General features: G+C 37.9%; 1 protein-coding gene across 5 annotated transcripts in view; it reads right to left on the bottom strand.

Annotated features, from left to right (window-relative positions):
* Window positions 1–12,789, bottom strand: part of LOC148845283 (plant/protein (DUF810)) — a 162,333-nt gene that overhangs the window by 46,736 nt on the left and 102,808 nt on the right. For all 5 annotated transcript variants that reach the window (XM_088954741.1, XM_088954739.1, XM_088954738.1 and 2 more), the window contains one exon: window positions 9,452–9,627. In XM_088954741.1, the coding sequence (XP_088810867.1) occupies window positions 9,452–9,627 (176 nt within the window). The remainder of the gene's footprint in view (window positions 1–9,451; window positions 9,628–12,789) is intronic.

Here is a 12,789-nt window from a genome sequence, read left to right as displayed (position 1 = left end):
CCTAGGATAATAGGGTACCTCCTCAAAGAAAGTAACATCCGTCGAGACAAATCTCCTCCTAGAAGTAGGTTCATAGCAGCAATAACCCTTTTGAGTTTGTGCATAACCAAGAAAAATACACTTGGAGGCCTTAGGATCAAATTTGGAACGAGGTCCAAGAATCTGAACAAAGCAAGTGCAGCCAAAGGTTTTAAGGGGAACAGTAAACAATTCTTTATCGAGGTATAGAAGGGTAAATGGAGGCTTCATGTCAAGAACCCGTGAGGGAACTCGATTAATGAGATACATTGCTGTAAGAATAGCATCTCCCCAAAAACGAATAGGCACATTGGAGTTAAACATAATGCTTCTAGCCACCTCTAATATGTGCCTATTCTTCCTCTCAGCAACCCCATTCTACTGTAGTGTATAAGGACAAGTACTCTAGTGAATAATCCCATGATCAAGCAAATAAGAGGCTAATGAGTTGGTAAAGTATTCTTTCGCATTATCGGATCTGAAGATTTTGATTTTGACCCCAAATTGTGTTAAAATCATTTGATGAAAGATTTGGATCAAAGTGGGAACCTCATCTCGAGAACGCATAAGGTAAACCCAAGAAAAACGAGTATAGTCATCAACAAACAACAAGAAATATTTGTATCCCCCCATAGCAGTGATGTGATACGGGCCCCAAACATCGGTATGTACAATATCAAACGAATTACTACTTCTTTTATTACTCAATGAATAAGATGTTCTACAATTCTTTGCAAGCTCACAACTCTCACATCTCAAATTGGAAATCTGAACAGACTCAAACAAATTTGGAAACAAACTCTTCAAAGACCGAAAGGATAAATGACCCAACCGATTATGCCAAAGCATAACCTGACTACAGACTGAGAAACAAAAGACTTCCTATCTTCACTATCTTCCCAATAAGAACTCTTTCCAAGCAGATAGATCCCATTCGTCTCACAGCCAGTCCCAATCACCTTCCTTGTCTCCAAGTCCTAAAAAACACATCGGTCAGGGACTGAACAATTCTGATGTTTTGTAATGCTACCGACTGAAAGCAAGTTAGTATTAAGATTAGGAACATGCAGAACTGAAGATAAGGAAATGGTATTAGACAACTTGATGTCTCCCTTACCAGAAATGGGAACAAGGGAACCATCAGCAATGAACAATTTATCTCTGCCAGAAGATAAGTGATAGGTAGTGAACAGTGATGGCAAGCCAGTCATATGGCTAGATGCACCTAAGTTTATTACCCAACAATGTTCAGTGTTACCTAGAGCTAAAGCATGATAAGCTGAGGCCCGAGTACTTGAATGAGAAAAGGCTGATTTGGAACTGATGGCAGCTGAGATGATTGAAATGAATTTCCAACTTCCTTTTCCAACTGAGTCAGGGCAGCCTGGACAGCAGCTAGGGTGTCTAGAGGAATGCCTTTTGTGCTCGATGAGGATGCACCATCAGTATTAACAGCCGTATTAGCATTACCACTTTTGTTCCTAAGTTTTGCTGGAACTAGATGAGGGTGCAACTTCCAACATGTGTCTTTAGTATGCTTAGGTTTCTTCTTGCAATGTTCACACACTAGATCCCACTTATCTTCCTTCTTTATATCCCTTTCTGTATCACCCCCAAACTTATGTTTAACTGCTGCCAAGGCTGGTGAGAAGTGCTTATGTTGCATCATAAGCTTTCTCCTAGTCTCTTCACTATGCACTAAGGAGTAGGCTTGAGATAAGGTCACACAGTCCCTTGTTAGTAGTTGATGTCTCACAATATCATAGTCAAGATTCAGACCAGCTAGGAATTCAAAAACCCTATTAGTTTCAACTTGCTTTCTATAAGTTTGTGCATCCTTCTGACTTTCCCACTCAAGTGTTTCTAGGTGGTCAATTTCATGCCACATAGATTTCAAGGTAGACAAGTAAACCGAGACTGGTTTCTCTCCTTGCTTAAGGTTGTTAACCTCACACTTCAATTTATAAGTCCTAGCAACATTAAGGGGTTGGGAGTAAGTCTCTTTCATGACATCCCAAATTTCCTTGGCTGTTTTTGCCCACAAATAGTTCCGGTTGATATGTGGCTGCATAGAGTTGCATAGCCATGTCATAACCAAATAGTTCTCCTGAACCCATTTGGTATAAGTTTGGTCCTCCTTAGTTGGTTCTTTCACATCTCCCAACAAGTAGTTGAGTTTTCCTCTACCCCTAATGGCCATCATGGCCGATTGAGCCCATTCTAAGTAGTTTGATCCATCAAACTTCACAATTGTAGTCTGAAAGGCATTCTCAGACATGTTACCAGAATTGCTAGTCCCAAAAACACCTTCCCCCTGATTCTTGAACTCCATTCTTGGTCAAGAATTAATAAAAAAAAATTTTTAAACTACTATAATAGAAAAACAGCACCCAAACAACTGATAACATCCGGCCTAGGTCTTCCAAAGAACAAAGAAAATAGAATTCTATATGAAACCATTTCAAAATCTGATCTGAAACCAACAACAGTTCTGAATTTTAGGGTTTTCTCTCAAAACCCTAAAGGAAAAGCACAGATTTTCCAGTCACACCTCTCAGAATAGACCAAGATGATTTTTTCAAAGTTATTCTCAAGGAAAAAACTTACTTTATGAAAGAAAATCTCTGGCCGCCACCTTTTGTCTGATGCGAAACCCTAATCTTGAGGATCCAAAGCCTTTTCTGATTCTTCCTGACTACTGGAACTCTCCTAGCCTTCTACAATCTTCTTAGTAGCAGCCGCACACTACCAGTAGCCTCCAAGAATCAGCCGATCCTCCTTTGTTGAAAAACTTTTAAACCTAGGAGATTCTCATGTAGTCAATCTAATTAGACTAGCATAAGAGCTCCTAGGTCGGCTCTAATACCAAGTAGTCAATCAAGACTACAATCAGTCTTGAATTCAAAAGAAAAAGAATGAAGAAATTTCAGAAGAGAAGGAGAGAAGAGAAGCACACGAAGAGATTTTGGAAAGGAGAGAGGGTTGGTCTTGACATTAGCCGACCCACTCTTAATATTTATATATGTTGACTAATTGTAAAAGGGCCGAATTGCCCTTATTGCTTACAAGGCAAATAAACTAATAATAAAGCTGAAATAACAAACTGAAATAAGTACCAACTAACACTGACATAACTAATAGAAATATGCTGCCATACGAGCACAGAGGGGTCCACATCAGTGTTCTCTACAATTTCTAAGAAGAGCATTATATAGAGATTTAACAGAGAATCTTCCATTCCTACATTCCTTCCACCATCTAGAGTCAGGTAGTCGAGGATTCACCTCCACCTTGTGCAGATTCAACAGAAAACCCACACACTCGACCTCCCAATCCAATAATGGCCCTCTAAATTTTGGACACTACACCACCGACCCATTGCAAATCTTATAACACTGAGAAACAGAAACCATCCCTCCTGGCATCCCTTATGATCCCAAAGCCACTCAATCCCTACTTGAGTCTCCCTACAAGTCCCTTCTACCACCGTCTTCCTCCCTTTGAGCCTCCTTCCACAACACCGCTTCAATGAAGGTTGTCCACCGGACCTGATAAAACATCTGATCTTCATAGATTTTAATCAACCTGGGAATTTCTTGAGGTTTTACTCCACTCACCTTAATCACATCCCAACGAAGATCAAAGTTAAAGATGCTATCCAGATGGGATTACGGGTTGATGCAATGGATTCAAAAAGTTCTTGATTTCATAGGTGAAATGGGAGTCCAACGATCCAAATGATAACTTCGTGCTGGACGCCCAAACCTTGTGTTTGAGAATGGACACCATTTAGAGACTATCACATTACCTAAATCAAACATAAATTTTGTCAAGGCTACTTCCACATTGTCCTCCACCAGTTCCAATAGAGCCTTGCACCTGTCAAAAGGTGTGATTTTGGGAGTATCTTTTAAGCTCAAACCTTTGATCAATGCTCCAGCAACCTTTTTCCAGTCATGTGGTTCAAAATTTGTTTCCACCACAAATTTCCATTGCCAATCCTCTTTCCCCTATTTGCTGCCATTTTGCAACTGCCAGCCCCATTTCCCCATGCCAAAGAAACTTCTGTAGAACCATTATCCGTCGACTGAAAGACCTTCCATTCTTCTGGAAAATTAGTTGTTTTCTGAGCATCTTTGAGTATTGAATATGCCTTCTTTCTCCTTTTTTTTGTTCTCTTTAAACTCCTATAAAACTCTTAGGATCTCCTTCCACCCTTCACTCTTTCTTCCTTCCAGGAAACAATCCACCTGTTTCTTTCCCTTCAAAAAAATAAAAAACAAAAAAAAAAAAAAACCATAGAAAATGATCAATCTCCCTTTTGTATTTTTCTTTCTTTCTGCACTAAAACTTCTACCCTCTTCTTGTTTTTCGCCCTTCCATTTTCAATTCCACTCTGATTGCAAAGCCCCTTCTACAAAATTTTGAACCACTATGTTGCTTCACTACTCACCAACATCACCATTGACATATTTGCTTCTTTAATCTTCAGAGTTACCTTTCTCATGATCACAATCCTCTAAAAGGAAAAAAAAAACTCTTCACTTCTTATCTTCAGTGATCTCTTCCACATCTCGAGCAGTTTTTCAGCACCAAATCTCTTCACCTCTATCTTCAGGGTCTCCTCCACTATATATTTTATTTAGCTTGAGTAAACTAGATCTGGTTGAGTAAACTAGATATTGCCATGGGCTTGAGCCCTAAGCAGGAGACTATTCCTCCATAGAAACTAAAAAGTTGAAACAGTGAGTGTGCTTTCTAGGACTGATACTCTTTATGGAGTTATATGTTGTTTTTTAAAAGTGATGGAATCTCTCAACTCAGTCCTCCATGTTCCTCAGCTTGCTACTAACCTTTTGTCTATTTCAGTGTTTAAAAAGTACAAGGTGCAAGTGCTTTCTAGCACCCAAAAGAGCAAGGCGAAAGGTGAAGTGTGTGCCTTCTCACATTTTCCCAAACTAAAATGGATAAGAATAACATATAGAACATTTTCAAAGCAAAAATGTGGAGGTAAAAGCAAAAGCATGTAGTTCCTACAAAAGAGCTTCAAAGTTCAAACACTCAACAATCAAGCATGAGAAACTTTCAGTCTATTTATTTATCTTCCACTTTCATTACTATTGTAAGGGGTGGTTTTTTGTATGTTTCAGGAACAGGGGGTTTCCTGTAATTTTATTATTCCCAGGGACTTCTCTGTAATATTCATTGTTTTCTAATATAAAAGGGTCAGAGGTGGCCGCCTCTGATATGATAGATTATTCTTCTAATTTCTGACTTTTCCCCTTCTATTGACTTCGTTCCTCTCTTTCTCTTTGTTTTCTTTGATAGACTACGTGGTAACAAAGCCTGTTTGACCAAGTGGTCTAGTGTTTGATACTCATTGCCCCCATTATAATTAATTAAATTTTAGCACAAGGTATGGGTGGGCCTGTGCTTGTTCATGCTTCAAGCCCAATGAGCTTTCATGTGAGGGGGCATGTTAGAGAATAAAGCTTATTCGGGGACCTCACCTAACAGCTTAAGCTTTTAGGTTGAATGGAGCCTCACTTAAACATGGCATTACCAAGGTGGAAGGCTATACTAATGCTGACTGGGCCGATCCTATCGATGATAGATGGTCTACCACTGGTTATTGAAGAAATAGTTGGTTAGCCACAAATGTGGGGTTCCATACCCACACACAGGCTCTAGTGTGTGTGGTTTCATACCCACACCTAGTTGTTTCTAATTTCTTTTATTAGTAGTTTCTAATTTCTTTTAATAGTTTCTAATTTATGTTATTAAAAGTTTCTAATTTCTGTTAAGTTGGGCAGGCTGGCCTTATTGTTTCTAATTTTTGTTTATTTCCAATTCTTGTAAGGATCCTAAGAGCTATAAATAAAGGAGTGTATGGGGCAGCAGATCATTCACTACTGAACCCCTTCTTTCTTTTCTCCTCTCTCTCTCTCTCTCTCTCTCTCTCTCTCTCTCTCTCTCTCTCCTTCTCTTCAAACCTGTAATACAGTAAACGGTTCTTCTTTCAAGTGTTATTGCACTTTTGTAGGAGGAAATTAGGTCTCTTGGAGGAGTAAGAAGAAGTATACAATAGCGAAGTCAAGTGCAGAAGCTGAGTATAGGGCTATGTCCCAAGGAATTTCTGAACTGTTGTGGTTGAAAAATCTTTTTTTCTGAGTTGAGTGAGTGGGATTCAGATCCTATGTCATTATACTGTTCTCCATGAGCGAACCAAACACATTGAGTTCGATAGACACTTCATTTGTGAAAGAGTGAAAAGGGTTGAAATTTGTAGGGGGTTCCTGTAATTTTCTTTTTCACAGGGAACTCTCTGTAATATTCATTATTTTCTAATATAAAAGGGTAGATATGGCTGCCTCTGATATGAGACATTATTCTTCTAATTTCTGACTTTTCTTCTTCTCTTTTCTTGGTTTTCTTTGATAGATTACAATTACTTCAAGTAGCTATTCTGATGCAAAATATCTTGTACTCATAATCCTAGGAGATCATCCCTCCACCTTTGTAGAGGCCCCTTGAGGCATGATGAAACTAAGTCCATGCGGGAGTTGGGGCAGTGCCCTTGACCAAAAGTTTTGGCCAGTGTATGTAAAGAGGTTGCAGACATGTTTTAGAATTCTAACATTAAATAATTACTAAGAATGAAAGTAAATTTTGCCTCTGTTATTAAGGCTCAGCTTGGAAAGAGTACAAATACAAATAGGTACAGAACAAATACATATAAAATAATACAAAATACAAGGTTTTGCACTATACATATTTGTATTTATACTCCTTCCAAACTGAGCCTAAGTAACATTTAATACGAAAAGTAGCATTTGTCTTGTGCATTAGCTGTTTATTTCTGTCAAATAAGCTAGCGTTTAAAAAGGAAAATCTACAGAAAAGTGTCCTCAAGAATCCATGAACTTTCAGAATCCAAAATGTGTCTGACGTGGACATGTCATCCATTTAGCAGAATCCATGCAACATTAGTTTTTTCCAAGGAGTTACCTTTTTTATGTCTATCTCCTTTCCTTCTCATGTCTTTCATAATCTAGAGAGTTTCAGTGAAGAGAGTCGCCCCTTCTCCTTTTCCTTTCCCTGTTCTTTTCCTTGACCTTGTTATTATTCCTACTAGTGCTTCCTCTATTGACTTTCTAGGCAACATCTTATAGGCATATACTCTATGTAAAAAAAGGTACAACAGGACAAAACTAGACCTATTGTGGGTTGACATTTTATTCCATAGGTCACTTGTGAGGAGGTCAGCTTACGATTTGTAAAACCAAACCAACACTTGGATGATTTGTTCCCTAAAGGAGTTGCAAAGCAGTGTTTTGAAGGCAATCTTAGCAAGCTGGGCATTATTTGAAGCAATCTTAGCTTGAGGAGGAATGTTGAGAACAAATCAATTTTGTATTCAATTTGGGGGTAGGTTTCTCACTTTTCTTTCAAATTATTTTCTCTCTTCCCATTCTCTTCCCTGTAAAACAGCTGCAGCAGATCCAATCTATCAAAGCAAACCAATATAACATATAAAACAATATAGTGATGGACTTATGGGAGAAATCAGTGTTTTCTAAGTCTTCTCTTTCTATACAAGCTTGAACTCTTCTACAACAACCCCTTTTCCCCAGCACAAAGATTGAATTCCTTTTATTAATAGCCAATCTTCAAGTGATTTCTCTAGCCTGGATAGCAGCTTCAGAGAAGTTCTTAGTAAGATAAACTGATCAGAAGGGTGTATGATGCTGGAACATGACAATTGCGTTCTCTGCTTAGAAGTCACAGAATCTTTGAATCATCATTTTCTGCCCAGCAAAACATACTCTAAACTGTGGGAGCATCCAGCATCAGTGGAAGCTTTTATACATGCTTGGTTAACTTGTCAAACCAGCTTTCAATAATATGATCTAAAATCAGCAATAAACTGAAAAATAAAGTAGCACTAAACAGAGAAAAGAGAAGGCAGAATCAAGGAAGCTTCTGTGTTGTCCACTATCTTATATAATAACTGCTAAAATAATGGGAAACTTACATAGATACCCTGGCAGAGTGGCAGCAATAAAAAGCTAAAAATAAAGGCCTAAAACCCAATAAGAATGAAGGTCCACTAAAGAAAACAAAAGATAACCCAAACACCTATAACTAATTACAAGTCCATTATGTCAACAGGTTCCTAAGAGGATTAAATGAAAGAAGCAGAATCATCTGGGGGACTATCCCCTTAGCCATGATTTGAACAATATGGGGTGCGAGGAGTGCATAGACCTTTGAAAACAACGTCAACTCTGAGGATAAGCTTCTAAGGAAGGTCAGATGTACTTTGTGTTCATGGTTTCAGTTAATAGCAAGTTCAGGGGGGTTCCTTTGGATTCACTCTTTAGTGTGAATAATATTTTTGCACAATCTCATGTATGTTTCTTTTTGCACATTTCCATTGTACATTGCCTTGGTGTACATGGGTGCTTATGCATCTTTGATCTTTAAATGATCCTTATTGATTGAAGATTTAATATTAATGTCATAATACTCCAAAAATTGCACCTTAACTACTAGTCTTCCACCAAAAATCCATCATATGATGTACTTCTAGAAATCGGAAGAATCTCCCTTCATTCAACTCAACTCAAAAAGGTCTTGTGTCAACTATATGAGGTCATCCACATGAATCCTATCCTGCCATTCAACTCTTTTCAGTGCCATATCCATTATAAAAATATGGACCCTAAAATCAATATTTTTGATAGATTGGCCCTAAAATCAATTCTTACTACTTCAGTTCAACCCATGTCCTCTAGGCCTGCCTATAGTTCTTCCTGACACCTAGCTTGCAATAAGTCACTTTAAACTGATGCTATAGATGATCTTCTATCCACATGTCCCTTCAGTTATGGTTTGAGAAATTAAGTGCCCTGATTGGTATACAAGCAGTGTTTAATTGCAAATTCCATGGGACAATCACAGTTCAAATGAATGCTTAAAATTCAAAATATCAACATAACACGTAAAACCAACATTGATATACCAAAAAAGAATCATTCAATTTTTACCTTGCTTGCATCAGTTTCCTAGATTTTTTGGTAAATACATGCGAGGAAATACATAGTGCAGGTCATACATACAACCTATTTTATAAACCAAAATTTTATTATAAAATCTGAGAGAGATTAAAGATAACAACTGAGAAAAACATTACATATGAACTAGTGGATGCTCCCAAGTTTCACAAATATACCACCATTCCAGTGCATCAGTTCCAAATTGAGTTTTCAGACATGGATTGTTTCATAGTAAAATGAGCTAGTAAAAGGCTTGGTGGACTTCAAAGTGACAAAAGCATCACATAAATGACAAGGATGCAATATTTCCAATTTCTTGAAGATAACAAAATTAAATGGAATATATATAAGATAAAGTGAAAAAGTGAACTCACATGAAGAGTATTTAATTGAACACAAAGTTTTGGTGTTGTCGTCACATTAATCTCAGTAGACCTCTCATCAAGCAATCTAGGATCAAATATTTCCTTCTTTACAAAAGCCTTAATTCCAACTTCTTTCTTGTACCGTGTAAGAACAGGCACAGGTGGAATCAAATCTTCTTTGTTAACTGCAAGATCCCAGTTACATCTTAAGGTCTAGCTTTTGGAAATATAAGTAGAGAAGATAACTCTGAGAACAATGTGCTGAGAAATGTTGTTTTGGAAAAACATAAGAAGATGAACAAACAAGGAATATTGAATTCTTTTGGAATTAAACTGACATAAAAAACAAAGAAAAGAATAAAAATACAGTGATGGAACCAGGAATTTTCTTTTGTTTTTTTTTTTGGGTGGGGGCAAGTTATATAACTTTTTTCACTTATGGTAATGAAAAAGTTATATTAAGTGAATTATATTAAATTGTATTATAGAGATTCACAACATAAACATGAGGGAGGGAGGGAAGGAACTCACAGGATTACTTTTCCCTTGGTCTGCCTTCTTGGCAAAAACAAGAAAATGAGAGAGGGAGTAGAGGAGGTATGGTTTGGAGAGAAATAGGGTGGGAGGGGATTGGGTCTATTATAGCTGTTTTTGAATGAAAAATTGAAGACTAAGATTCACTCACCAAGAGAAGGGAGGGAGGACTCTAAACTAAATTGGAGGATACTCAAGTTAGGGTCTAGGGGCTTGCCTCAATCAACAAACACACTAAAATATCAATAATTATGAGTTAATGTATCCTCTTTAATGAAAAATAAGAAAAAAAATCCTCAAAACAACAATCTAGTAGAAGACAAGATTCCCTCACCAAAATCTATGGAAGAACAAGGGCAGATAAATTGTACTCTCTATAGCTGTCAACTATGGAGAAAATAACTTTAAATCTTTGTTAATTGAACCAAAAAACTTAACAGTTACAATCAGTGTTTAGGAAAGCAGACAGGATCAGCAGTTGGACCAGTTGAATTGTGACCCAGGTCCCTAACCAGTTCAATCATACCCTAAGAACTGGAACTCATGTAAAACCAGTCAAAACCGGCTGACTGGCCAGTTTAACCAGAGGACTGGTAAACTGCTCCTGGTTTTATATAACTGCGCGGGTCACTAAATGATGGAATTTTTAAAATGCTAATGGCATTCCTTTGTTCATGAAATGGGAATTGAGTGGTGCTTGTATTGGTTATACTTTAATGCTTTTGTATGGGGCTAACTGCATGGAGCAATTGTATTAGTGAAATACAAGGTTTTAAATATATTCCTTTCCAGCTTTGTCAAACCTGCTATATCCTTCCCCTTGGACAGTCATAATCTCCCAGCCTCTCGAATTTTGCATCACAGATTTCTCTTGTCGCCAATGGAGCTTCTTGATATTCATTCACCTTGTAATAAAGTAGTGTCTAGGACTTCAGCCTCTTGGTGATCCAATCCATTTGCACCCCTAGTTTGGTGCCTCTAGTCCAAACTGAGCGGCTAGGATTGCTGGTTCAGGTCGGTTCTGCATATCACCCTTCCTTACTGATGGTATAGTCATTTTATGACTCAATTCCCTTTTCTTCCACCCTATCTATCCAGAATCCTCTAAACGAGAGTCATTTTATCACTCAATCCAAACTGAATTTAAGAGTGATTCTTAAATTTTATGAAATGCTTGCAGGTCAAAGGATCAATCTAAAGAAGAGTGTAATGATTGGGGTGGGTGATACCCCAGATGCCTTGTTGGAGGGTTGTTCTTCAGTTTTGGGTTGCTTAGTGGGGGAGTTCCCTTTTACTTATTTGGGTCTCCCCATAGGAGCAAAAGCTTTGACATCATCTACTTGGTAGTTCTTGATAGCATTGATCAAAAACTAGCAGGATGGAAGGGGAGGTACCTCTCTTTTGGTGGAAGGATTACTCTTATTAAGAGTGTTCTGTCCAACCTACCGGTTTATTACCTCTCACTTTTAAAGGCCCCCTCTAATGTGATAAATTCAATTGAAAAATTGCAGGAGTTTGTGTGGGGAGTTGAAGGGATGGAGAAGAAATTTCACTTAGTTAAGGGGGATAAAGTATGCAAGGAAAAAAAGATGGGGGATTAGGGATAAGGAAATTGAAGTTTTTTAATAAAGCCCTTTTAGGAAAATGGTTATGGAGAGGGAGGCACTCGGGAGAAGGATGGTGGCTTGCAAATATGGAGTTATTGGTTTCAGGTGGGACCCTAAAGAAGTGAATACATCTTATGGGGTAAGTGTGTGGAAAGGAATTATAAGTTTCCAGTCAGCTTTCCTTAACTTGTTCCCTTTAGAGTTGGTGATGGATCAATAATTAAATTCTGGGAAGATGATTGATTAGGTATTGGAAAGCTATGTGATCATTGCCCCCACCTGTATAGGTTGGGTATGAAGAATAACTCCATTGTAGAGAATTTTGAGATCAATCAAGGTAGAGCAGTTTGGTGCCCAAAATTTAGGTCTCTATTTGATTGGGAAATTCAAGAGTGTAGATCTTCTGGCAAAGTTATAATAAGTTGATCCTCATGTGGAAAGAAAAGATTCAAGATGGTGGAAAGAATCTAGAAATGGTTTATTCTCAGTCAAATCCTTCTATTAGTCCCTCTCAAGGTCTAGCGGAGATGTTTCGAGGCTGAAAGGCATTTGGGGAAACCCTATTCCTCCAAGGGTGGAAGTTTTTGCTTGGCTAGTGGCTTTGAGTAGTATTTTGACTTTGAATCATCTTCAAGATAGAGGTTTTCACTTAGCTAGCAGATGATACCTTTGTGAGAATGCTGAGGAGAATGTTTTTCATTTGCTGTTTGAGTGCCTTTTCTCCAAGTTCATTCGGGGCTTTTTCTTCAGGCTAGTCAAAGCTGGTGGGTGGTCTCCCAATTCGGTAGAGGAAATATTCTCTACATTGCCCAAGATAGCTAGAAATGACAAGGAAAAGATCACTTGGAGTTTCACTCCTGTAGTTTGCTAGTAACTTTGGAAAGAAAGGAATAGAAATTTTTTTTATGGGAAAGTTCGATCAAGGGAACATATAACACTTATATGTCGCAAACGAATCATGGACTAGATTCTAATTCTCCCAAAGTTTGAAGGAATTACAAAGGAGGATCTTGGTGCTAGAATTTGGAACACCTTGCAGTTGGCATGATTGCTTGTTTTCCCTTTGTTTTTGTCTGATCTATGCTTCTTGTATGATCTATGTTTTTCTCTTTTTATGATTTCTCTTCTTTTATGCTTTCCTTTGTAGTGTTGTCTTCTAGTGATACCTCATCACTTCCAAAAGTACTTTTTTTACATAAATAAATT

This window comes from Nelumbo lutea, chromosome 7 (genome assembly GCF_056320005.1).
Source record: "Nelumbo lutea isolate HS-2025 chromosome 7, American lotus-T2T, whole genome shotgun sequence".
In the NCBI taxonomy this organism is placed as follows: Eukaryota; Viridiplantae; Streptophyta; class Magnoliopsida; order Proteales; family Nelumbonaceae; genus Nelumbo; species Nelumbo lutea.
The sequence above is the reverse complement of the archived record's forward strand: the minus strand, read 5'-3'. Positions and strand labels throughout refer to the sequence as shown.